Source organism: Panthera onca, chromosome D4, assembly GCF_046562875.1.
Source record: "Panthera onca isolate mPanOnc1 chromosome D4, mPanOnc1 haplotype 2, whole genome shotgun sequence".
Classification (NCBI taxonomy): Eukaryota; Metazoa; Chordata; class Mammalia; order Carnivora; family Felidae; genus Panthera; species Panthera onca.
The window spans coordinates 7,591,756-7,618,722 of record NC_138351.1 but is presented as its reverse complement, the minus strand read 5'-3'; the positions used below and the strand labels follow the sequence as shown (position 1 = coordinate 7,618,722).

Sequence of the window (26,967 nt, the reverse complement as noted above, 5' to 3'; positions counted from 1 at the left end):
TTATGGGAGTTCTTCATATGCTATTCACGTATGGGCTTCAGAAGGTTCACATTCTCCTGAAACTGCCTGCAAAATTACGTGGGCATGTTTCTTGAGGGAGGGGCCGTAGCTTTCATCAGGTTCCCAGAAGGATCTCTGATTCCTGAAAGGATAGCAGCCTCTGCTTTGAGATTTGAGTCTTGGGCCTGAAAAGCAGTGACTGGCATTCGTGGGGTTCCCACCACACACAAGGCATCGCCAGGCATTCACATGCATTCTTTCTTTTGAGTCTCTAAACCCTGGTGGGGGGGGGGGGGAGAGTATTTTGATTATCCCTCTCTCACTGATGAGGAGGTGGGGCCCCTCATGTGTCTAGCACACTAGACACAGAATGATGGTTCACTGGAGCTGGGACTTGAACACGGATGGTCCGATTCTGGAACTCAGCCTCCACACCGCGCTAGGTGGTTCCACAGTGAGTCTGGGGTGTAGCCGCCCTGTCCCTCTGCACTGCCAGGGTTCTGATGTAGGACTCCACTGGCCCTGAGTTGGAACAGTTACCCACCTGGTTTCCACATCTCTGGAGGGGCTGGAGGGAGGAGGTTGTCTTTGTGAGGTCAGATCTGTTTAATTTGTATCTCCGTTCTGTGACTCAGTTGTCCTCAGTGTAAGCTCCGGAACTAGGAATCCATGGCCCTGGCCCCTGGGGTCACCGTGAGCATAAGATCAGTTATTAATGTACCTGAAAGGATTTTGGAAGCCGTGGATGCCGTGGGATTATGTCAGGACAGTGGCGTTGGTGCTCTCCTTAGGAGAGTGGACAGCCTCGGGCTCAGAAGGACAGCACCTGCCCGGTCCAAAGGTAGGAGACCTGGCACTGTTTATCTCAGCTGCCTGTGGTCAGAAGTACATTCTGGACAGAGGTGGTGATGTAACCGGGCTTGGTGTGGGTATTGAAAAATTCCTCTTTGCTCTTTCCCCATTTTAGGTTTGCCCTTTGTGTCAAGTCAAATATTTATCGAGTGTTTCTGAGTACAGAAATAGGGTGTGAGAGTCATCGGAGAGCTCTGCTCTGTGCAGAAGCAGAGCCCCTCTCCTTATGGAATGCATGGTCTTGTTGACGGGCAAGGGCAGCACGTGTGTAGATGAAGAGAGGCGTATGGTAAGGTCAAGAGGAGACCACAGCCCGGCACTGGCTGGAGGGTGTTGGGGAGAGAAGGGGAGCTCGGGGCTGGGACAGTGAAGGGAGGCAGTTCAGGTGGAAGAATCTGGACAGTTTGGGCGAGTGGCGGGGTGCCGAGGTGGGGACGAACCCTGAGCAGACTGATCATAAGATCTGGGAGGACCCGGGCTAATTGGCAGAGTCTCACCGCCATGAGGAAAGGTTGATCTTCCGGCGAAGGTGCCAGACGGATCAGAAAGCGGAGCTGGGTGCCAGCCGCGTTCTTTGCAGTCTCTGAGCATTTTGTTTCTGCAGCTCGAATGGAAATGGAATATGTTATTGACAGTAATTTTTGAGCAGCTGGGCTGGACTGGGCAGACCACACCCCCTGTTCTCCCTGTTGGAGTTGCTGTGTGGGGTGTGTATTGGGGTAGTGGGAAGATCACATGTCCTTACTCGTCCATTTCTCTAGGCTCTTGTCCCACGTACGTAGCCACCTGTTGACTGAACGTCGCACATCGAAAGTGCTCCGTACTGAATTTTTGATTCGTGGGGTTGAGGAGAGCTGGTCTGCATAGTGAAGTCAAATTTTAGATAATTGTTTCCACTTCCTTAAAAACCAGCCTTTTCGCTTGAGTTGCTGATGTCTTTCTCCTTCTCTCTCGGGGGGTGCCCTGGTGTAAAAGTGCCAATTATCAGTATTTTGACTGTAAGGTAGCAGTTGTGAGGAGCCTGTCTTGTCCACAAAAGGAGTAATTGATACTTAAATAATTGAAAATAGGCTCTGTTACAAAAACACCCTGTTTAGATCTTTATAAACAGCTACTGTACTGTCTTTCACTGATCTTTTTCTGCTTTTCCTGTCAACAGAACGGGGGGCGGGGGGGGGGGGGCGGTGGATTGGGATTGGCCCTGGTGAGCCCCAGGGTGGTGTCTGTTCTGGCCTCAGGTTCTCAAGGGACAGACTCATCGGTTCCAGCAGTGGGGGGTGGTCAGACAACAAACACTTCAAAGCGAGCTCGGCTCATGCCAGACAGACAGGCGGTCTTCTTCTCTTGTTCCAGAATTGAGGTGAACCATTTCTAGGGGAAGGGAGGGGCATTGGGTAGGAAGTCTAGAGCAGGGTTGGGAACTTGTTATTTTATACTTTCCAACTCTCTATATCTGGGTGTTTCTCACTGTGATCCTTTTATATAATAATAATAATATAAAAGTTATATACTAATACGATAACAATTGATGGAAATGCTCTAAAAGTTGAGTTAAAGTGTTACCAAGTTAAGCGATTAAAGACGGGTGCAAAGTAGAATGGCATTGGGAGCCCCGATGAGTTACAGTTCCGCGGGTAGCTGCTGGCTTCAGAACTGACTTCCCTCTGGCCTGGAGTGTGAGCCTGCGCACCCTTAACTGCAGACCGCAGGTACTCTGTGCGTGTGTCACCGCAGATGGCAAACCGGATCGTGGATTCTGCAAGGAGCATCCTCAACAAGTTCATCCCCGATATCTACATTTACACAGACCACATGAAAGGAGTCAGCTCGGGAAAGTAAGTGTGCACGTCCAGAGCCTAATTCTGCAGCTACCCCCGCCTTTGTCCAGTCCTGTTCTGATCGAAATGACAGCTGCCAGCTGTGCTACAGGGCAGCCAGAGGGGAATGATTTCAGAGTTAATTTCCTCCCGACTTACTGCCATCGTCACCTGCAGGCATCTTTGGAGCGCCTGCCGCATGGAAAGTGTCACAGTGGCCAGTGCTGGAGATGAGGGGTCCGGACCCTGGCCTGGGGGAGTTAAAACCCAGGTGCTTCCAGCTTTAAATCACATCTGTTCCCACAAAAAATTAAACGAAACAAGTTCGGGGCACCTGGGTGGCCCAGGTGGCTGAGCGTCCAACTGTTGATTTTGGCTCAGATCATGATCCTGGGGTCGTGGGATCGAGTGCCAAGTTGGGCTTCTTGCCGACAGTGTGGAGGCTGCTCGGGATTCTCTCTCTCCCCCCTCTCTGTCTCCCCCTCTCCTGACTTGTGCGCGCTCTCTCTCGAGCTCTCTCTCACTCTTAAAAAAAAAAAAAAAGTTTATAAAGTAAACAAGTTCTCCCACCCTGAGTAAATAACAGTTTAGGGGAAAATGTCCTCTGCCACTGGTCCCAGCCAGTTGGCTTCCCTCTCCATCGAGTGGAACAACACTCTTAGAGCCAGAGAGGGTTGTTATTGCAGATTGGAATTGGGTTTAATTAAACCTTTGTAGAAAACCTCACTTCAGAAAATAAAAAGTTAATGATGATCTGTGTAATGAAAATACTTGTTTTAGGCTTTTGGTTGTATATTTAGAAACCAGTAAGTTAGGCAAGCAATTAAGAACTAATTTTTTTATTATGGAAATGTTAAATACACAGAGAAGTTGAAAGGCTAGCACAGTGAACACCTGTGTATTCCTTCTACTTCTAGTTAACAGTGACTGTTTTGCCAAATCGGCTTTACTTGTGTGTGGGTTTTCTGTGTTCTTGTTTTTGCTGAATCATTTCAATGTGAACGACAGGATCACTAACGCTGGGGAGTCTGCAGCTTGTAGGCTGTGTCTCCTAAAAATAAGAACATCAGGGATTGACTTGTGAGTTCAGACCTCGGTGTTTCTCTGAGCAGGAAGTAGCACACACCCACCCTTGTCCGCGGCCCTTGGATCTGAGCTTTGTTTTGACTTCGGCCGAAGAAGGAGAGCGCAAAGGAGGGGTGAGGGTGATGTGGCATTTCTGACCTTGATAAGGCCCATGGGAGTGACGAAGGCGATTTCAGCCACGTGGCAGTGGCTCGTGGTTCAGCGCTGCAGAGGGGAAGACGTTGGAGGCTGTAGTTGGGAAAGGATTTGTGTGCACAGCTGGCCCTTCCTTGGGTAGTTGGGAATGTCAGTGATGGTCCTGGACCCCTTTGGGGCACTGCTCTGAAACCACCGGTGTCTTCCTCACTCGTATGGTGGGAGTCATGGTGCCGGCACCGTTAGGTCACCGTAAAGATGGAGCGATCACCCGCGTAAGCCACTAATGCAATGGCTGGCATGTAGTAGGTGCTGCAGAAAAGGTTCCCTTTCTCTTCCCTTCTTGGCCATTCTCCGGGGACGGGGATCACAGAGCGGTGGGGGAGGATCAGTGCAGCAGCAGTTGTCTGAGGGGTCTGGCCTCTGGCTCCACCAAAGGGTGGCTGAGAATAGAGCAGAGCGGGCTTGAGGCCATGCGGCCCCCGGCTGTGATGCAGCTGTTTGTAATGCCATCGACTCAGCTGACCCCCGTGTGCAGTTCAGTCCTGTCCTTGTTGAGGGTGAGTAGGAAGCTCACATGGGGATCAAGATGTGGGCGTGATGGAGATTCGTGGGTCATCAACTCCAAGCCCCACTTAAAAAAATTACGTGTAAGAGCAATGCATAACATCAGGTGAGTGTTTGTTTTCTACATCTCAAGCTGCAGAGGACTCATGGTGACCTTCCTTGTCTGTAATGGAAGTGTAAAGCCACAGGGGGGTATTCTCCTCTTCGAGTTCAGCGGGGGATCCCTGTAGTGAGGTTTGCTGCTGACTCTAAGGCTGAGAGAGCGGGTGCTGAGGCCCGGAAGCCCGGGGACCAGAGGTTCCGGGTGGTCTGAGTCAGCTCGTTGACCAGCGTACGCATTTGCCCGTTGGCCCATTTTGATCCTCGCAGTCAGGACCTTAAAAAAATCTGGTCCTTTACCAACTGGGAAGTTTTGGAGGCTGTCACTTGCAAACTGTACTGATGCGGATGTTCAGTGAGGTCGCCTGGTGACCAGCTGCTCTGTCAGCATAACAGGCCCGAGGACACACACACCCCAGGTTGGAGGGGAGATACTGGAGGAATGCACACGGAGCTTCGTAGGCTCTCGAGTCCTTTGTTTTTCCAACAACAAATACAGCGTTAAATGGAGCAGTTTCGATTAAACATGAAGTTTATTGGAACAACAACTACACACACTTCAAAAATTTCAGAGATGGAAGAGTCCAGAATTCTTGGGAACTGCAGGTGAGTGGGTTGAAGCAGGGATGGCAGCATATCTTCTGGTTCTGCGTCCCTCTGTTTTCCACTCTGCAAGCTCTCGTGGCTCCGCCTGTACCGCTCAGGGAGCTGGTGCCACGCTTTCCTCCTGGTCAGGTGACTCGAAGGCCACTTCAGCTTGTCCCGTGGCGTGATGGCTGGGTGGCGCGGTGTCCACTGTAGAGCACGAGTCGGAGCGCCCAGAACCTTTGTCCTCAAAGGTGTTAGTTAGTAGCCCTTGGCTGTGTAGACACCATTTTCTTTTAAGAAATTTAGGACTGACCAATATAGTTCTCTCATACAGTGAGCTCACTTAGTGCGTTTGAAACACTATTAATTTTATGATTTTATGCACAGTTTTTCTGAAGCAGGTATCTTGGCTAGTCTTGTGCTGGACACGTAGAAAGTGCTTCAGGAACACGTGTGTTGAATTGGGTTAAAGGAGGCACGTGGGTGCCATGATTGCATGTGGAGTGTACATCTGGGACATGCACATTTAAAAGGCACCAGGCAAAGTAGACATCTGTGAAATGTTAAATTTGGAACTTTTAGGGGAGAGAGACTTGTTTTTATTGTTTGTGGACCGATTTTGTTTTGTGTCAGACTGGTTGTCGCTGAGCTCTCTAGGAGCAGGAACACTCGTGTACGTGGTGCCCCACGTCCTGGCCACAGAAGCTTTCCGCCACGTTTGTTGGGGTGCGTGAACAAATGAGTCAGCAGTGATTCTGGACAAGAAAGGCGTTAGCTTCTGGCTGTTGGTAGTAGAAACACAGCAGAAGAGGACGCGGTGCTAGCTGGTTATCTCAAATGAATTCTGAGGTGGGGATGTTCCTTCATCCGAGGTGTGCCATCCCTGGGCCTCTTCTGGCTCGTGTGGTACTTCCTCATCACGGGGGACGAACAGCCTGATGTTTCAGGTGGCCTCCAGGCTGCTCCTTCCTTCTGGATTGGTTGAGGGCCCAGTACTGTGGTAGAGAACTCTCGTAGGCTTTGGAGTCTGGAAGACCTGCCTTCGAAACGCGTCTCGGTCACTTGCTGGCAGTGTGGACTTGGTGCAGGTTGCTTTGTTTCTCTCCTGTTACATGGATGGTAATACTTACCTTGCAGACTTATAGTGTCAGACCCCTAGCTCAGAAATTGGCCATCAGTAGGTGCTTGATATCTGGTAGCCCTTGTTAACGCTGCTTTATACGTCGATGGTGACAAACTCTCACAGTGGGGTCTCTCACAGGGTAGGCGTCGGGGGAAAGAGGGGGAAGGCAGGGCCGGTAGGAGAAGCAGTGCAGACTCGGGCCTCCTTTGGTTCTGCCCTGCATGCTCTCGCTAAGTCATTTGTATTTCTAGTGTAAGGCGGTGGGAGTGCTGGCAAGGCTTGGTGTGGCCAGACAGAAGGCCATCAGAAAGATGTTTGTGTTCTCTTTCCTTTTGCGGGTGGATGTGCACCCCCCACTTTATCAGCCGTACTCACGTCCATGCCTTTGAATCTCCAGGTCTCCGGGTTTCGGGTTGTCACTGGTTGCGGAAACCACCACCGGCGCCTTCCTCAGTGCCGAGCTGGCCTCCAACCCCCAGGGCCAGGGGGCTGCCGTGCTTCCGGAGGACCTCGGCCAGAACTGCGCCAAGCTGCTGCTCGAAGAGATCTATAGGGTACGTCTCGGCCTCTGCAGGTCTGGGAGCGGTGCCATCAGGGAGCGGTTCGCTGTCTCTCATTCTTACTCCTTAGCAACTTTCTTCTCCTCCGAGGGCTTGAGCCAAGGAATTAACTTCTTCCTGTGCATTCAGCAGTTTAGCATTAACTAGTTTAATAGATTAGGTAAGCTAGTCAGTGAGCAGAGATCCAGCCCCTCTGGTTTGGGATACAGAGCAGGTAAGTTTAATGGGGAGAGGAGAGAACTGGAACAAGAGAGGGAAGGTAAAAATGAAGCACGTTTGGTGGTGACTGGCCAGGTGAAGAGCAGACACTGCCTTGACCACACAGGTGCCTTCTCCCGGCTCCCCCAGTCTGGCCGTAGGGGAATGGGGGTGCGCTCTTCTCAGATTTCTCAAGAGAAACTGGAAATCTGGATTTGTATGTGACAGTTCAGATAGAAAATAATATCGACAGGCCGCATTGTGCAGTGTGCTCTCAAGCACAGAAGAATGTCTTGGGAAGGCAGTCCTGCGTCCAAGCGTGGTCGGGGCTTGGAAGGGTCCGCGCACGGGACGGCGGGAGTGGGACATGGCCTGCCCTCTCTGTCGCCACGGTGCTTTCTCTGCCCGTCCAGACAAGCGGCACACACGCTGTATGTGCTCACACGCTGTTCCCTAAGATAGTTGAGGTGACCTCAGAGAAGCAAGGAAGAAATTAGGAAGGAAGGAAAAATGATGGCAGGAGAAAATAAGATGAAGCCACCTGAAAATACATTCTTCGTGACCTTACACGCTTTATTTAGTGGGGAGTCCCAAATCTGGCTCCAGGGTTTGTTACCCTGCACTACCTTTTGTCTTGGTTCCATGTCAGGAAGCCCAGGCTTTCCCTCTGATGTGCAGAATCCAGGCTCTGAGGGACGGTCACTGCCCTGCTGTGGATGCGAGGGCCCACGTTTCAGAACTGAGCACAAGTGGGAACCATACTCTGGGTGATGCGCTACCAGATGGCGTGTAGCATTTGTAACCTGTCTTTCTTCTCTAGCTGAAGGGCCTTTCGTCTCTGTATTTGTCTGTGTATTTATTCTCGGACACTAGACATCTCTGTGGTACTTTTCTGGAGTCTCCCGGGGAAGCTTTGCCGTGTTTAGAGCGGCAAAACTCACATGGGAGCCCAGTGAAGAAATAAGACCAGTAAGGCGGGTAGAGTGGTGATTTTTTTTTTTTTTTCTCTCCTTTTTCCTTTTTCCACTGTAGCTGATTAACCTCTGAGGTAGGGTGATGCTTGGGCCGTGGGTATTGATCCCTGTACAGGCCTCACTAAGGAAAACAGCTTATTAACGCCGTCTACTCCCCTGATCCAGGTCAGCATTCTTGAAAATATGTTACCGGTCCCAGGGTGGAACAAGTAAGAATGAACTGTTTCTTCAGAGTTGATTAAAATTTCCAGGTCTGAAATGGCTCTATTTAACGTCCATCTGATTAAAATGGAGGACAGACTGTACCTGTCTGCGTCGGAGTGCCTCGATCGTCTGGCCTCCGCTTTTTTGATGCTAAACCAGCCCAACGTTTGGTGCTACATTCAGTGATTTTTGAAAGATGGGTGGTAACCGGAAGCTGGGAGTGAACGATCGAGAGCTCGCTCTGCCTGTTACTTAGTTCAGGAAGATTGTCATCTCGGCATTTATGAGGGAAGACTGCATCCTGTGGTGACTGGCAGGCGCTCTCTGTGACTGTGGGGACGCTGCTGTCTCTTTCTAGCTGACCTGGGGGCATCAGAAGCATCACGTTACAGAATAGCCCAGTGGGGGCCCACGGGCACAGCTGGAGTGTATGTTACATCCCTGTAAAGAGCAGATTGTAAGCCTCTGGGTGAGAGCACAGCCCATCGTCAGTCCACCCGAGAGGAAACGTGCAATCTGGATTAGGTTATTTTATTTTATTTTTTCTTTACGCTCCAGTTAAGTTCTATTTTATACCATCGCCTTATGCCTGGACCAGGTTTTTTGCCTTTGTTTTTAATCATTGAGAAAACTGTGTGTGTGTCTGTGATCCTTAATTGTCAAAAGGATGAAAACGCTTTATGCTTTCCTGAATAATTTTTCATAGGTGTGTGATATGTTATGGTTTAAATGAGTCATAAAATCCATCCCTTGGGGACACCTGGGTGGCTCGGTTAAGCGTCCAACTTCTTTTTCTTGATATCAGCTCAGGTCACGATCCCATGGTTCGTGAGATCGAGCCCTGTGTCAGGCCCAGCATTCCTGTGCAGACAGCGTGGAGCCTACTTGGGATTCTCTCTCCCTCTCTCTGCCCCTCCCCTGTACACACACAATCTCTGTCTTTCTCAAAATAAGTAAATAAACCTAAAAAAAAAATCCATCCCTTGGAGGGTCCCGCTTATTTTTTACCAGCGTTTTAACCCTCTGGTCTAATCCCTCGTTTCATTTATGTCTCCTCTGTTCCCAGGCCCCCTTGATTACGCCACAGGCTCTCTGGGGCTGCGTTTCTCATCTGCCTTTCGTTGCCACCACCTGCTGCCCTCCTCGCGTCCGCCTGCCTCTCTAGTATCTTCTGTAGACCAGGTCTCCCCCTGAGATACTGATCTGATCGATTCCCCCCTGTGCTCAGAGACCTTCTCCAGCTTCTCACTTTCCCAAGATAAAGTCAAAACCCTCAACCTGGTTAGAAAAGCCAGTCTGTGTACGTCCTCTTCTTCCCGTGGTCTCTCCTTCTCCTCTGCAGACAGCAGGCAGCCACTTCGCTGGCCTCCTGGCTGCTCCTTGCTGGCCCTGGGTCCAGTTTCCCCCGTCCTCCTGCTGTCCCCTCCAGGGCCAGCTCCCGTCCCCCTCCCCAGAGCCTCCCTCTGCTGCCAGCTGGGTGACAGCCCTCTCCTGCCCGCGTTGGCAGCCCCAGTGGCCACACCCCCTCTGCTGCATAGCACTGGCTCCACTTGAATTGTCCCCATTCCTGCCCCTGTATCATCTTTGCCACAAGACCAGAGCCACTCAGTACAGGTTCTACACCCCGTGCCTCGGGGGTAGTCCCGTCACTCCCTCCGTGGTATCCTGTGCACAGACCCTGACATATTTATCGCACTAAAATATCGGTCCAGCACGTACTAGAAGTCCGTGAGGATGGTAGAATAGCAACACAGTGATAAGAAGGAGAGACTGAAGAGAACAGTTTAACTTTAGACAGTTGTGAGAGGGAGCAAGTTCTGTCAAACAGAGTTAGTTTCCTTGGGCCTCCTGTTCTCCGTGTGGGTCAGGTTTTCCTTTGTAGATGGAAATACGTACGCAGTAACTCTTCTTAAAATTTGCTAAACGAGGTGAATATTGTCCTTTACTATCTCCAGTGGTTTGCGAAGAGCAGTGGATTTTCATAAAGGCCAGCTGTAGCAGAAACCCCTTTATTTTCTGACTGTTGTCACAGAGTGTGACACAGAGAATGAGTGTCTGTGCCTGAAAACTGACTTATCCGCTACCCTGCCCCCACTAACAGAGGACAGAGGCGTACCCACATAAACAGTGGGTGCACAGTCCGAGAGAGCCTCGCCGTGGACAGGGATGCACTGTGTTAGAAACCGGGTTTCTTACTGTGACGTGTGCCAAATACATAGAGATCCAGGGTCATCCTGCTTTCATTGTGGACAGTGTTAAGTTTGAATGGTTCGAAATCAAGTTACCCCAGGAGGAATGATGAGAGATCAAGACAAATTTAAGGGCACAGATGTCAACAGCTGTCATGCAAGCCTCTGCTGAAGCAAAATGGCAGCAGAGGTGGACAAATTCAAGAGCGAAAGAAGAAGGGCAACCAAAGCAGTTGCACCTCAGGAGAGAGTTTTGGTCTGCGTTCTGATACGGAAGAAAAGGAAGGAGGAGTTGGGGGGGAGGGGAAGAACGCACCCTCAGTAAGAACTGAGGGGGTGATCATAGTCGTTGCCCAGGTTTAAGGCGTGCACAGGGAGAGGTGGAGGCCCCTGGAGCGTGGCCGGCCGTTTCTGAGTGTGACAGAGTGTGTGCACAGGTGGTGCCCGTGGAAGGTGATGTTCCATTCACGTCACCTTAACTGTGGTGCTCCGTGACAGATCAGATCAATAGAAGCAACCTTCATTTAGCCCTGGGTATTCAGCTATGGAACCGAGTGCACGTTTTTGCCCGTATGTCCTGCCGCGGCTTTAGTTCCAAAGGCAAAGTGGCGTTTTTCACTAGATGCGCCTCAGTAGACTTGAGTGTCTATTCGTTCTCATAGTCTCCGCGATTGCAGTTCTTTTTTTTTAAATTTTAAAAAATTTTTAACGTTTATTTATTTTTGAGAGAGAGAGAGAGAGACAGTGCAAGCACGAGAAGGGGCAGAGAAGGAGACACAGAATCCAAAGCAGGCTCCAGGCTCTGAGCTGTAGCACAGAGCCTGTCGTGGGGCTCAGACTCATAAACAGTAAAATCATGACCTGAGCCGAAGGATGCTCAACCCGCTGAGCCACCCAGGTGCCCCTGCAGTTGTTTTTATTAACTGTTTACCCCCTTGAAGTTAGTTGGTATAGGATCGCTCTTACAAGACCGGTATTGTGTTTCATTATTGCTTGAACTTTGTTGCCTGCTCGTCTGTGCTTCAGATATTCTGGGTGTCTGTGGTTTGTTTCCTTCTCTCTGTTTTGTTGGTTTTCCATTTTCCGGTTGGTAGAACGATTAATCTTGAAAGTGTTTGTGTTTACAGGGTGGATGTGTTGACTCGACCAACCAGAGCCTGGGTCTGTTGCTCATGACCCTTGGACAGCAGGATGTCTCCAAAGTCCTGCTAGGACCGCTGTCTCCCTACACGTGAGTCGTTTTTCTTCCACCTCGCGCCGTGCCATCCAGTTCAATCTTGCAGCTGCACAAAACCACCCGGGTGTCGTAGTGCGTGTAGCTTGTCGCCGTGAACGCTTGCTCGTACCGTTGCTTACATGAACCGGAGGTTGTCACCCTAAACCCGGTATTTAACGAGGATTTTGCTTCACATCCTTTCTTGTAGCTTCATCATTCCTGTGTGTCATTCCCATGATATGAGAGTTACGTGAGAAATACCAGACAGTTCTTTTGTCTGTGCTTTAGACTTTGTCTCCATTTTAAAGGTAAACTGGTTCTGTTAATAGCTTGGATTTTGTTGTTCTTTAAATCCCTCTTTTCCTTAGCTGTGGCAAAAAGGACTGTCTTTTTGTCCAAGATGATAGGGTGTGAGCAGGCTGGAAAGCCGGAGGAAGAGACAGAGTTCGTAGGCATGCTGCTGGACTAGCGGGGAAGTTAGAGAGGTGAGTTTGAGGCTGTGGGTGTCCTCCAGAGTTGACGGCTAAGGCATTAAAGCAAGCACTCTCCAAAAAAGAGCAGCTCTCAGAAGACTTCAGTGATACACGGCACAGGGGGAGAAGCATTTCCCACTGATAGTACTTGAGGTTGCCGTAACAGCCTGTTGGAGCGCTGATGTCTGTGAGTGTGTACTTATCCACTCAAGATCATTCGTACTCATCTGTGAGTGGGGAGCAGGGCTGGCTGGGCCTCATGGGAGGAAGTTTTCAGGTAGATATGAGACTGAACTGTCCTTTTTCGGTTATCATGGTACCGATGCTGTATGTCTGAAAGGTACAGTACTGTGATAACTGAAGAATGATGGTGCCATCACATTGAGAGAGGGGGCGAGCACAGCCATGGGGTGCTGCGTTCTCCGCCATGGCTCCAGGGGCCTGGAGACAAAGAGCTCAAAAGACATTCTTAAGGAGGCCTTTTTTTTTTTTTTTTTTTTGATTAATGGGGGGAGGTTGTTTTGAACAGGGAGGTGGAAGAGAGAGAGTCCATTCTGTTAACAGTGGGGGAAGACTGGTAAGCAGGAAGCCGGTGAGGACCACACGGTCTCCCAATAACTCATCTAAAGTATCTCACAGGACATGGGACCCGAAATTGAGTAAATGGCACACTCACACCAGGGGTCAGCATTGCTGAGATAGACTTGGTAATTCAGGCATTCGGAGAGGAGGAGGTCAGGGCTAGGAGCACAGCACTCCCGAGTGCAGAGATTTGCTTCCCGGAGAGAGTTTCCTGGAAGCTGCTGACAGTCTGCGGCCGCCATGGCCCCTTCAGCCAGGCATCCGTTCTCACTGCTGCTGCTTTGCCCACGTCTGTCCGCCTCAGGGCAGCAGAAGGCCTCCTGCTCACACAGCACCAGGCCCTGTCTTCAAATGCAGGTGGTCGTGGGCCATGGGGTTTGGCAGAACGTGGCGTGAAAAACAGAATGTATGTTTTTATTTTTCCTTGACGGTTTTTTTCTTTTGGAGATTTTTTTTTTTCTTCAGTTTGGCTACAGGGCCTTTATAATCTTTTCAAGTCAGCAGCCCCTGTGGAGATGGCCAAGATGTGACTGACATTTTTAAAAGTTCCTGTGTTCTCCTTGACTCACTTTTCACCAAACATTAATTGCAGTGTCCTGTCTTCCAGAAACCTTGCCTAAAATTATACCGTCTCCTGGGAAAACAAAGCGGTCTGCTCTGAATGGAGCTTCAGAGGAATAGGACAGATTGTAAAATTATGTGTTTTAAGACTTGGGGCTCGGACTTACAGGACATTTGTCCTCTGGGTTACCTGCCTCCCAGGGCTTCATGTAAGAGGGGCTGCCATGGGTGGGAAAGGACTGCCTACCTTCTTTTCGGTACTTTCTAGTAAGCTAGTATTAGGGTGGGGGTAAGGAGGTTTGTTTTTGAAAGCTATATTTTTGAAAGGATCTGTTTAGGATCCTTTTTTTTTTTTTTTTTCCTTAATTTTATTTATTTGTTTTTGGGAGAGCACAAGTGGGGGAGGGATAGAGAGACGGGAACAGAGGATCCAAAGCGGGCTCTGTGCCTATAGGCTGACAGCAGCAAGCTCGATGTGGGGCTCGAACTCACAAACCGCAAGATCATGACCTGAGCCGAAGTCGGACGCTCACTCGACTGAGCCACCCGGGCGCCCCTGTTTGGGATCCTTTATCCTCGTGGAAGGCTCTGGTGGTCCAAAGTGACAAAGGGGCAAAGGTGGGAAGAAATATATGTCCTTCAGGGACGCAGCAGGCGAAGCTAACATCATACTTGTATACGGCGAAGGGTGGAAAGGGATGGAATCCGCAATGAGGGCAGCCACACTTGGGAGGAGCAGTTTATCCTAATCCAGTTCAGGAGCTTTTGAGGTCAAACTGTTGCACTTAGTTTTATGCGCAGTTAAAGTCCTAAAAGTCCGTTTTCTGAAACCTCAGATTTCTAATGAAAACCAGAAGCAAGACCCTCTTTGGTTTAAAGAAATGTATTCTGGCCCTTTGCACATTTTGATTTTTATAGATAGCTTTTCAAATGTCTGTTGACAGAGCACTGGGAGTAAGGAGGATGTTTTTTCTTGCTTTCAAATCCTTTCTGGAAAATAAGGGTCTCTGTGTTCTTCTTTTCCTCTTCCCTCTGTCTTACTTCAGGAGATTGCCGTTGGCTTCCTGTGTTACTTGAGAAAGTAAGTCTGTATGTGTGAAATTCTTCAGGAAGGCCAGAGAGATTTTTTTTCCCCGTAGAATAAAATAGTGTTGGATGGCATGCCGGTACGTGTATGCTCTATTTCTGTTGACTTCGTTGAGTTTTAGATAGTTAGAGTTGGCGGTGGTGGTTCTGCCTTTCCCTCAAAACGCTTAACTTTACAGTTTAGGGGAGGATTTACACTTCATGTGAAGCAGGTTTAACAGCAAGGGAAATACTAATGAGCATCTTAATTGGCGCTTTTGGAAATTGTTTACGATCGGGGGCTGCGGTTACCAGAGCGTTCTGCGTCCTGCCGGTGCGCAGGCATCAGAGCCCCCCCTGTGTGCGTTTCAGTTCTGGCTCTGCGCTGGAGCACGGGAGACCGTGGACAAGGCACTGAGCGGGTCTGCGCGTCTGTGTCCTCGGTAGTGAAGGTGGCTGAGCGGTCCTGCGGCCCTGGGTTTGTGGAGGTGGTATGAGACTTTAATGAGGTCGGGTACCTGGTCCTCCCAGCCGTGCGGTGTGCCTGACAGAGCTCAGTCTGTGCTGAACAGCGAGGTTCCTGCCTCCACATCCCCTCTGTCTGGGAAGTCCAGTGTCCCGCTAAGGTCACTTTGGACACCTGGAGGCCTAGTAAACTTGCGTTGGGTATTCTCAGGCCTGAAGTCACCGTAAATTGTCTGTTCAGCGACTCTAAATCTGTGTCCGTTATGAGCAACTTCCTGCAGTTGTTTTACTAAACAAACCATTCCCGTCTTACGTACTATTCCCGAGAATTGTGTAGGTCGGTTTCTTCAACAAGCACTTACAGTATTTACTGTTGTCCAGATGTTGTTTGAAGTGCTTTCAGAATATGAATTCACTTAGTTTTCATGATGACCCTATGGGGGGGGGGGGTGATAAAAGCAGGTAGGTACCCTTCGCTGTCCATCTTACAGGTGGGGGGGTTGGGGCACAGAGAGGTGGAGCCACGTGCCCGGAGGCACATGGGTCAGCCGTGGGGTTCTGACCGAGACAGTCTCGTCCAGAGTCCCTGCGTCCCTGACGCACTGAGCTCTTGTGTAAGAGCTGGGATTGCATCCACGTTGCTGGGCTCCACGCACTTTGCTGCCTGGGGCAGGGTGCCACGCCACGTCTTTTCAGAGTCCTCGTTTCAAATTCTGCCGTAAAACGATCTCCTTCTATCTTTAGTTCGAAGTCTAAAATAAATCATGCCACTTTGTTTTTTTCTAACTTGAATAAAATGACCTCTTTCCACTGCTTGTGAAGAGCTGGGGAGCGAGAGCCTGGTGGCCCTTTTGTCACTGACTGATGGGGACGGGGGGCTCCCGTCCCATGTGTGGTCTGGCGCACAGCCTGCGAATGACGCCCGGCTGTTTGGGTCCAGTCGCTCAGTTGCTGTCTGGAAGCTGGCGGGGCGCCGCCGCACCTCACGTTTGGGGGTGCCTGCGGTGCTGCAGGGCCCTGGCACTCTTATTATCACACGGTCAGAGCCCCGGCACGGAGCTGGCATACGGGAAAAGCACGCGATATCGTCAGTTTTCCAGATGAAACAAAATTCGGTTTGTGAAGGCAGCAGGAGGCAGGGAGCCAGGCTGGGAGAGATGTGGGTCCCAAGGCCGAGTTCGGCCGAGAGCTCACGTTCACTCTCGGAACAGAGGCCAGCGGGCTTTGGGAAAGCCGCTGTTTGGCCACAAAAAGCACCGCCAGTGTGTTTTTTAAAAGCTGCTGTGTAATGACTCTGGGGACCCCATTGAGCAGGTTCTCTTCCTGTTCCCGCGTCTTTCCCCTCCACTTGCAGAGCAACGCCCGAGGCCTGAGAAGCAGGCAACCCTAATATCGAAGTGCCTTGGTGGAGCAGGAGGCGGGACCGTCTGTCCGGGTTGTGTCTGTGGAGCGGCCCGAGAGAGCGCTGTCCCGCGACCTCTCATCGCCTCTGTCAGGCTTCTGAAGGCAACGGGGGCTGTGTTTCAGAGGTGGGCGAGCCACCTGGCAGGTCCCGGGCACTTGGGGTTCGGGGGGCAGGTGAGCGGGAGCCCACTGGCCTCCACCTGGTGACCAACAATGGTGGCGGAACAGCCCCCACTTGGCAAATAGACAGGAAGGCTGCTCTGTGTGCTCCAGGATTCTCTGAAACCTGCTTGTCAGACGGACTGGAGGCTTTCGTGGAAAAGGAGGTTGTCGTTTTCGGTTTTGTTCTTCTAAAAACAAATCACTTTTTCCCGAACAGCAACCAGAGAAGCTCACGGCAGGTACGGTTGTCTAAGTCAGGGGTTCGGACCTTCGCGCGGGAGTTGTGTAGGAAGAATCCCAGCCACCTCTGCAGGTACACGGAGCAGTGCAGGTGGTCGCCGCTCCGCTGAGGGACGGGGCTGCCGTGAGCGCGCCGCACGTCACTCCTGGCTGGCCGGCGGCCCCGTGCTGTGTCCAGCAGGCGAGGGTGCGCGGTGCGCCGTTGGCGTCCGGGGGAGAGGGAAGGGCGGGAGTGGGGCCTCTCGGGCCCGGGTGCGGGCGTCGGAGAAGGGCGCCGGCCGGCGAGGATGTGACTTGGTTAATGACTTGTTTCATCCCTTCAGGAGACCGTTAAGATTTAACGTCGCCTGTGGTTAGGGTCTCGGCTTCTGGAGAACCGGGCCGGAGGCGGGAGGACATTCCGAAGGCTGCCCCCAGCCCCGCAGGCGGGCTTCCTCAGCCGGGCAGGCGGGCCGGCAGAACACCTTGTAAAACGTGGACCCCACCAGGTCCAAAGGCCGCAAATACCCTGGAGCTGCAAATATGCAGGCCTGCATCCTTCTCCGGGAGCCCGGGAGCGCGCGGGGGCCCCTCGGGGATTCTGCCAGCTGCCCAGGGGGTCTGGGTTTTCCAGCACAGTCGACTGATTCACTGTGCGGCCGGCCGGGGAGGCCCTGGGAGCGGAGCGTGCCTGGGCTGCGTTAGCGCTCAGGCCGCGAGAGAACAGACTGTTTTCTCCTTAGAACGCAGACGGGGTGAGGTGGCTGTGCCCTCCCCCTGGCTGCCAGCTGGAAGCTTTGCCCACGGATGCAGCTTGTTGATCCGTGGGTTTGATGTGTTTGTTTTCTCTCCTGGGACAGGCTCGGGGGTGTGGTGAGGCTGGGACAGAGAGCGAGAAACTGAAATGTTCAGTTGGTGAGAAGACCGGGAAGCCAGCAGGGGAAGAAGCGACTTCCCCTCCCTGCCGGGAGTGTGGACGGCACTTGTCAGGACTAGCCCTGGCTCCTGACTTCCTTTTGCTGCCTCCTCACCCAGCGGTGCCCAGCAGCTGGAGTGGCTGTGAGCAGTAGACGAGGTCTTTGCCCTGGAGGTGCTTTACCCAAAGGGGACGGGGCAGTTGTGAGCCCATGGCGCACGAGCAGTAATCGGACACCACGAGCAGGGCCGGGAATGCTGTCCTATCTCAGAGAGGTTGCCGGCTGGGGAAGCCTCGCCGGAGAGTTGGCAGATGGGATGTCGCTTTATTTATTTTTTTAATTCCTTTAATTTTTTAATGTTTATTTATTTTTGAGAGAGAGGCAGAGAGCAAGTGGGCGGGGGGCGGGGTGGGGGGGAACAGAGAGAGAGACAGGGAGACACAGAATCCGAAGCAGGCTCCAGGCTCCGCACTGTCAGCATAGAGCCTGATGCGGGGCTCGAACTCACAGACCGTGAGATCATGACCTGAGCCAAAGTCGGACGCTCAACCGACTGAGCCACCCAGGTGCCCCTGGGCTGTCGCTGTAAAGATGGAGATGAAGAGAGAGCCGAGAAGTGAGGGGCTTTCCTGTGAGCGCACCCCATGCACCAGAACTGCTTTCTGGGGTACTCTTTCTTCTCTTAGTCCCTGAAATGCTGGTCACGTCAGCCGGACGGGGTGAGGGATTGTCCCAGCCCCGTTTCTCCTTTTTGCCCTTTCTCTTCTGTGTAGGTGGAAAGACAGAGGGACAGGAGGGGGTGGAAAATGCACCCCAGGAGGTGCCCCGCGCTCAGTTGTGTCTACACGGTGTGAGCGCGGGAGCCAGGTTCGGTATGTCTTCTGAACTTCACAAATACCGTATATATGTATTCTAATCAGTGGTGTTGAGATATAATTCACGTGCCACACAGTTTGCCCATTTAAGGTGTGCAGTTCAGTGGTTTTTAGCATATTCACAAAGTCGTGTAACCATAACCACAAGTTTAGAACATGTTGGGCACCGCAGGTAGAAGCCCTCTGCCCGTTCACAGTGGCCCCCGGCCCTCCCCATGCCCGGCCCGGGCCCCGAGGCCCTGGCCAACCACTGGTCTGCTCTCTGCCTCCAGGGTCGGCCTCTTGTGGCCACTTCACATACATGGGCTCCTGCAGCGTGTGGTCTTCTGCGTCCGGCTTCTTCCCTAGTGTCAGGATTTCAGAGTTTGCGCTGTGGCTGGGTCAGTGCCGCCTTCCTTTTCTAGGCCGAATAATCCGCCGTTTTGTGTAGGCACTCAGCAGTTGATGGGCATTCGGGTTGCTTCTGCCTTTTTGACTGTTTTTGAGCAATTTTGTCGCAGACCTTTGTGTCAGGCCTTTGTGTGGGCGTATGCTGCATTCCTCCTGCGCACGTACCTGAGAGGGGAGTTACTGGGTCATGTGGTAGCTTCTTATTTAGGATTTAACCGCCAGACTGGGAACACAGCGTGTTCCCTTCCAGCCAGCAGCGAGCGGGGGTTCTAACTGCTTCACATCCTCACCCCCACCTGTGTTCTCTCTCTTTTTGATTGTGGCCCTTCTATAGGGTGTGAGGTGGGACCCCATAGTGGTGTTTTCATTTCCCTCATGACTAATGATGTTGACCATCTTTTCACGTGCCTATTAGCTATTTGTAAGGCTTTGGAGAAATGTCTATTCACATCCTTTGCTTATCTTTAATTGTATTTCTTGTCTTTCTGTTTTTGTTTTCTGAGTTGTAAGAGTTCTTTATATAATCTTGATACCAGACTCTTATCAGGTATATGATTTGCAAATATTTTTTTCCATCCTGAGAGCTGTCTTTTTACTTTCTTCATAATGTCTGTTGATGTCCAAAAGTTTTTAATTTTGATGATGTCTCATTTTGTGTGGCTTTTTTTTTTCTTTTCTTTTATCACTCTGTGTTCGGTGTTGTATTTAAGAAACTTGGGGCGCCTGGGTAGCTCAGTCGGTTAAGCGTCCAACTTGAGCTCAGGTCATGATCTCATAGTTCGTGAGTCTGAGCCCCGCATCAGGCTCTGTCAGGCTCAGAGCCTGGAGCTTGATTCAGATTCTGTGTCTCCCTCTGTCTCTGCCCCTCCCCCACTCACGCTCTGTCTGTCTCTCTCTCTCAAAAATAAACAACAACAACACACAGAAACCAATGTCTACCCCAAGATCATGAGGATTTACTGCTGTTTTCTTCTGTGACTTCCATAGTTTTAGCTGTTCTTAATCCATTTTGAGTTAGTTTTTATGTATGCTGGGAAGAGAGGGTCCAACTTCATCATTCTGTATGTGGAGTCATTCAGCACCATTTGTTGAACAGATTATTCTTTCCCCATTGAATTATCTTGGCACCCTTTTTGAAAATCAACTCACCGTAAGTATGTGAGTTTATTTCTTGACTCTCAGTTCTTTCGCATGGGTCTTTATGTCTAGAATCAGTCTTTTGAAAGCTCTTTAGGTGATTCCATAGCAGGCCCATTAGAGGCATCTGGCCAGGATAGGGAGTTTGGATGGTTCATTTGGGGGGCAACACAAGGTTGCTGGATATTTCATTATAGACATGCAGACCATCTCTTTTTAACTAATCCAGTATTCCTAAACTTGCCTGAAAAGAATCACTAGGGTTACTTGTAAACAATAGATTTCTGGCCCCTGTGCCCTGGGGAGATGGGGCCTGGTAAGGGGTGGGGAGGGCCTGTCTTTGTGTTGGCCTGTGCTTCCAGGCTCTGCCGCTGGACCCTTGTTCCCTACCAGTTGTTAGTTGAGTAAAACCTTCAGGAACTTGTGTGTTCAGTGAACACTCCAGGTGAGTCTTCTGGTTGGGCCAGCTTGGGGAGATGTTGAGTCGGCTAGGGCAGACCAGTAGAAGTCGCTTACCTGTCCCATGGTCCTTCCGCGCAATTGCTGTTCCCAGGGTGCTGTTGGGATGCAGCCATCATTCTGTCTTAAAGGAGATGACAGGAAACCACCCCGTGAAACTCCTTGTCATGTTTACTGTGAGCTCCTCCCTGGCCTCCTGCCATATACACACAAATCTTGTCATATCCAAGTTTCTCCCCCCCACCCCCTCCTTGTTTATTTAAATTTCCATAGTACTTTTAAAGAATATTTAACTTGTCTCCCTCACTAGATTGAACACTTCATGACAGAAGGGATTTTTTGTTGACTGCAACATCCTCAGCACCAAGGACAGTGCCTGGTACATAGTAGGCACTCAGTAAATCTGTGTGGAGTGAATGGAAGGGTTTTGTTGCGGTTGAGGAGCAAAGAGAAAGACTTTGCTCTATTTTGGCATCTTCTTGGTTTTACCTCATGATGCTGCGAGTCACGGGAGTACATGTTTCTCTGCCTGCGCTGCTCAAGACTAACGCTGTGTTTATGTCCCCTCAACTGCGTGGGACCGAATGACTTCTGTGTCATGTACTCACCTTGGACCTTTTAAAACTGTGTTTATCTTGTATCGTGTGCATCTCTATAGGCTGTCTAAATCCACTTTGGAAACTGGCAGGCTGTGAAGAAGTACTGTTCAATGAGCTTTGATGAGCAGTTCTTAATTTTAGATATTCTTGATCTGTGAAAGTAAAAGCTTGGGTTCTATGTGGGGGAAGGAGAATTTGTTTTGAAAATCGAATTCCTTTTTCACTCCTTCCTCCTTTTTTTTTTTTTTTTTCTCCTTTTCAGGATAGAGTTTTTGCGGCATTTGAAGAGCTTTTTCCAGATTATGTTTAAAATTGAAACCAAGCCATGTGGCGAAGAACTCAAGGGTGGGGATAAAGTGCTGCTGACCTGCGTTGGCGTTGGCTTCTCCAACCTTAGCAAGACCCTCAAGTGATACTGTCACAAGATGAGGCCCCAATGCCTACAAACAAAACAGACGCTTGCCACGGACACCCAAGGGGACCAAGTCCAAATTCATCCAGGACAGGAGAGCCTCTTACCTTAAGGATTTCTTCATTTTCCATTAAAAACAAAGTCAGAACATTTAAATAAAAGACCTCTCTGTGTCGTGTGGTTTCTAGCCGTTTCTGCAGTGGCATTGACACTCCTCAGGAAGCCCAGTCACGACCAGAGCTCCCGTAGCCCACGGGGAGGAAGAACGTGCCTTCAGGACACAGCTGTGTTGCTGGAGCAACCGCGCCCCTGCATCTCCGCAGGGCTCACTCCGCCTGCATCCCCGGCTTCTGTCGTGGCGCTGTTCTCCAGACCTGCAGGGTCCGTTACAGTTTCTTCTGCGAGGACTGACCACTTTGAGCCTCGGTTTCTGGGTAGGGATTAAATGAGACCATATGGGTGGAAGCTCTTTATGTGGAACGCACGTGTCAAAAATCGATAATGTGAAACTAATTTGTCCCTCGTCTTGTGAAGGGACTGATATCTTGGAGGCAGCTACCACTCTTCTCCGGTCCGTCACGTGTATATGTGGGGGGGATGAGTGTCTGGAGAGGGCAGGGCTCGATTAAACTTATTGGATATTTTCTGTATCTCAGGTGTGATGTAGATTTTATTATCTTGTTAAGAAAATTCAAGAAGGGCATTTTATTCCATTGAAATGTATAATGTAACGACATTGATCTCCTGATTTAAACTTCTGTGTATAATAGTGTCAGAATCTGGAGTTTTACCCTACTTGCGAGCTAATAAGTTAGGTTATTACTGTTCCGTGGGTGCCAGCAGAAGTCCCGCGAGTCTTGCGTCAGAGACAGAGAATTTTACTACCTGGAGCGCAGCAAGCAGCATGAGCTTCATGTTTGTGTCGCTTTCCCTGCCCCCTGCTGACGTGGAGGGACCCCAGGCAGACAGATGCCACGGGAGCAGCAGTTTGCATCACCGCCAGTGAGGTCCGCGAGCCTGGAGGCTCCACCTCTTCCGGCGAGCCTGCTCTTCGTTCCCGATGGGGTCGTATCTGCACCCCTCAGGATTGCTGGTCCTGCAAAGCTTCTCTGGCAAGAACGTGCAGGAACACCCGGCCCGTGCTGGGATGGCCCTGACAACGAACAGAGTCTACATCTGGTGTGTGTACGGGGTCACGGTTGGTAGGCAGGAGCAGACCTAATTCTTTCAACTCGGATTCCCAGTGTTATTCTCCAGCTGGGGGCGGGCGGCTTTTGAAGTAGGGAGAGGGCTTTGCCCCCTAGTCATCTTCCATGTAGGCCTGACGTTGAGGAAAGCCAGGCCGTTTTGAACCGTGGCATGGCATTTATGGAGAGCTTCCCGTGATTGTTTTCTTTTACGCGTAAGACGTGAACACGCCCTTAGCAGCTTAGAATAGCCTGCGTGTGTCTTCGTGCGTGTATCTTAGAATAGCGTGCGTGTGTCTTCGTGTGTGTATCTTAGAATAGCGTGCGTCTTCGTGCGTGTATCTTAGAATAGCGTGCGTGTGTCTTCGTGCGTGTATCTTAGAATAGCGTGCGTGTGTCTTCGTGCGTGTATCTTAGAATAGCGTGCGTGTGTCTTCGTGCGTGTATCTTAGAATAGCGTGCGTGGTCCAGGTTGGACGTCCTGGTGGGCCTGATTGGACTCTGCTTAGAGTCTCACAAGGCTGATGTCAGGGTGTCAGCTGAGCTGGGCTCTGGGAAAGAATGTGCATCTAGCTCGCTCAGGTTTGTGGGGCTGGGCTTCCTGTTTCTGCCTGGCTGTCAGCTGGCGGTGTCCTTCCGCTTCTGGAGGCGGCCCGTGTTCCTTGTGACTTGCTTCCCTCCATCTTCAAGCCAGCAGCAGTGCTGTTGCATTGAATCTTTCTTGTGCTTTGAATCTGACCTTTCCTTGTGGTACCAGCTAAAGGAAACTTAAATGGCTCATTGCTTTGATGGCTTTTCAATGACTCCAATCACAGGCTTACCTGGGTAATCAGTGTTAAGGTCACCTGATCACGACGGTACGTAGGTTTGTGTTTGATTAGCTAGGGACCAGGAATCTTGGGTGGTCATCTGAGAGTTCTGCCTACCGCACATGCTGTGGTCTTTTTTTTTTTCCTTTATGATTAAAAAATGGATTTTTTTTTATTGTAGCAAAATATTGATAACATAAATATTACATTTTAACCAATTTCTTTTTTTTTTTTTAATTTACATCCAACTTAGTTAACATATAGTGTAATAATGATTGCAGGAATAGAATCTAGTGATTTATCGCTTACATACAACACCTAGTGCTCATCCCAGCAGGTGCCCTCAATGCCCATCACTCACTCAGCCCATCGCCCCACCCAACACCCCTCTAGCAACCCTCAGTTGTTATCCCCCCTCTCTTTTTGTCTTATTTTTCCTTCCCTTCCCCTATGTTCATCTGTTTTGTTTCTCAAATTCCACATCTGGGTGAAATCATATGATTGTCTTTGTCTGACTGACTTATTTCACTTAACATAATACCCTCCACTTCCATCCATATTGTTGCAACTGGCCAGATTTCATTCTTTTTGATTGCTGAGTAGTAGTCCATTGTGTGTATATACCACATCTTAATCCGTTCATCAGTCCCATGCTGCAGTCCTACTGAGTGCTGCTGATGTTTGAACTCAGATCTGTCCATGATTAAACATAGAACTAAGGGGCCACGTTGCTTTGGACATGACAGATAACTACCCTGTGGGGCTTTCTATCTCTTGCAGCAAGCTCTGGAAATGGTATCGGTCAATTTAGGTTACAAGTGGACTCCAGGCAGATCACAGCAAGCAGTAGAAGGGGTGTGTGCTGCTATCTGCCGTGGACGTGGAAGAATCTGGTGGTTTCCAGCCCTCCTTCTGCCATAGCTGCTTCTGCACTGGGAACCTCTGGTGGCAGTGGTGACGATCTTGCCAAAAAGGAGAAATTTCATGTTGGTATAGCCTGTTCCCAGCCCCTTCTTAAATGCTCCAGAGAAGCAGTACTACTCACTGGGCAGAAGCCATTCTGTGCAAAGTGCTGGTGCATCTTAGTGACATTCAGCCCCTCCAGTCTCTGCCTTGTTCCTAGATTAGCTCCTGGTGCATCCAGCTACCCCTGGGGTAGTTTGTTGATTCTAGTATTTTAGACTTGGTTTTCTATCTTGGTCTTTCTGTTCACTTTCTAAGACAGGCCACTCTGAATTCAGCGAGGCTAGCGATTTTTTTTTTAGGGCAGATACACCTGTGACCTTATTGGGAGTCATGGCAGAACATTGCTTTTGCCTTTCTGTCATCTACCAGGCCCTGCTTCTGTCTTTAAAAACACCCTTCAACTACTTCTGTGTAAGCCCCAGCCAGCGTCCTTCATAATTACTCTACCGTATTCATCAAGGCAGTTGATAAGGGGTGGGAGGAAGCTGGGCTGTTGTAGCAAGACCTGCGGATGGGGGAAGAGCAACGGGAGGCTGTATGGAAATTCAAGTTGCCCTCATAGGGCAGCTAAACTTCCTGTTTGTTTGTTTGGTTTTTCAATCTTCTCTGATAAGAAAGTGGTGAAGGACATAACTAATGGCCGACCCAACAGAACAACCCAAAAGCTTAAGTTGTGTCATGTGCCTATATTCTCACGGTCACAAAAGCCCATGAGGTGGCCACTTCCTTTTTTAATTTTTTTTTAATGTTTATTTTTGAGACAGACAGAGTATGAGTGGGGTAGGGGCAGAGAGAGAGGGAGACAAAGAATCGGAAGCAGGCTCCAGGCTCTGAGCTGTCGGCACAGAGCCCGACATGGGGCTCGAACCCATGAACCGTGGGATCATGACCTGAGCTGAGTTGGAGTTGAGTGGAACTGCAAAGTGCTAACAGCAAAGGAAGGAGCAGGCAGGATGGAGTAGAGGAGGTTGGAAGAAGTGGTAAAATCAAAGGCAGACGGAGAAAAGGAAACACCAAGGAAATACGGAATCACCACAGGGTTGGCCGTGCCCAAGGTGGGGGTGGGACTCACCTGGTTGCGGTGAGGGGGCCAAGATAGGGTGATGAAATGGATTTACTGGGGGTTTTGGTCATGGTGTGAGGATTAGGACCTGGGGTTCCATTGACTTTGCCTGTTGGTACTTGGTTGGAGACCTGTGGATGTACCAGTGGGCAGTATTCTCCAGTCTGTGATGAATAGGAAAGCAGGACCACCGGCCGGATGCCCAACCCAGACCTCCGCTGTTCCTCACCTGACTCCATGGTGGAGGAGAAGCAGCCCGCACTCCAGACAACCCTGGCCTGTTCTTCACAAGTGACTAGTGGCTCATGGGAATGTGGCAAGCCAGGTCTTTTGGTACTTGAGTTGACTAGGTCTGAGAGGCCATTGGAGTAGAGAATTTATCAATGTTTGGCATGTTACAGAGGCCAAGCCACATCACTCCTTTACTCAAGCATATAGAGTAGCTTTCATTTTGTCTGGGGCTGCTCAAATTCCTTGTCACATCCAGTCCACACTTGTCAGACAGTGTGACCCCAAGCCTGAGCATGGGCCTTGGGTTGGCCCCGTTGAAGGGACCAGGTCAGAGTTTTGTCAGATGGGCCCTCTCTGGTCCTTCTGATGCTAGTGGTTCTGGGTGTGGCTCCTGCTCTGTTGAGACCCTTCCGTTAGGTGTGCAGGGGAGGGTATGGAATCTCAGGAGGTGAGTGTGGCACACTTGTGTTCTGGTTCAACGTGACTACTGACCAGCTGTTAGGACGTTACATAATTTGCCTCCGCACACTTGGGTTTCCTCTGTGCAGTTGAGGCTGATGTGTGATATGGTGCCAGAAAAAAACAGAAAGATGCCCATCACTGCCTCACTGTCCCCTCTAACACTCCCCATTCTCGTACATGTTTATTTAGGGTGGTGGGTAGCTTAGTTGTTCACGAATTCTCCTCCCTGTTAACCCGTGATGGTCTGGAGTGGGTTCGTCTTTTAAGGTTTGATGTGGCTATGCTTTTAACGTTATTTTTGAAAGCCTTTATTTTTTAAAAACATTAACTCAGTAATTTCTTAAAAAAAAATTTTTTTTAAGTAGACTCCACACCCAACGTGCGGCTTGAACTCACATCCCTGAGATCAAGAGTCACGTGCTTTACTGACCCAGCCAGGCAGGCGCCCCTCGGTAATTTCTGAGGAAAGCTTTTAGTTTCTCGGGTTTCAGTAGAGCGATGTCAGATAACACAAGATTAGGAATGAGACCTTTGTGAATCCCAGCTATGTCCGCTGATGCGTGGCATTGGGCGGGTCCTGCACCTGAGGCTAATTTTCTCATCTGCAAAATGGGAATTGTCTACCATCTACCCTGGTCTGGAGAGGGTTTGTACACATAATGGTTAGGTACTAAATGCTGAGGATTCTTTCTAGCTGTTTGATCCCTGGGAAGGATTCAAAGCAGGCTTTGCCCCCCCCTGGTAAATGTCAGCATGAGTCACAGGGTTTATCTTCACATCTAGTACTTGGATGTGCTCGGCTGGAAGAACAGAGATGAGATATGGCACCTGCATGCGGGTCAGGGTCAGACTGCCCCATGACAAATGCTGGAGTTAAAAAGAAGGCCCGCAGGCATCTCCATGAAGTTCACCTTGTTCCAG

General features: G+C 50.2%; 1 protein-coding gene across 3 annotated transcripts in view; it reads left to right on the top strand.

Annotated features, from left to right (window-relative positions):
- RCL1 (RNA terminal phosphate cyclase like 1) overlaps positions 1–21,978 on the top strand; it is a 56,753-nt gene extending 34,775 nt beyond the window's left edge. The window contains exons 6-9 of one of the 3 annotated variants that reach the window (XM_060610181.3): positions 2,562–2,687; positions 6,665–6,821; positions 11,520–11,623; positions 21,179–21,978. In XM_060610181.3, coding sequence (XP_060466164.1) covers positions 2,562–2,687; positions 6,665–6,821; positions 11,520–11,623; positions 21,179–21,329 — 538 coding nt within the window. In that variant the 3' untranslated portion in view covers positions 21,330–21,978. Of the gene's footprint in view, positions 1–2,561; positions 2,688–6,664; positions 6,822–7,845; positions 8,033–11,519; positions 11,624–21,178 lie in introns of those variants that run through there. The other 2 variants (XM_078436067.2, XM_078436066.2) reach the window with 2 other exon arrangements.
- Positions 21,979–26,967: the final 4,989 nt, after the last annotated feature.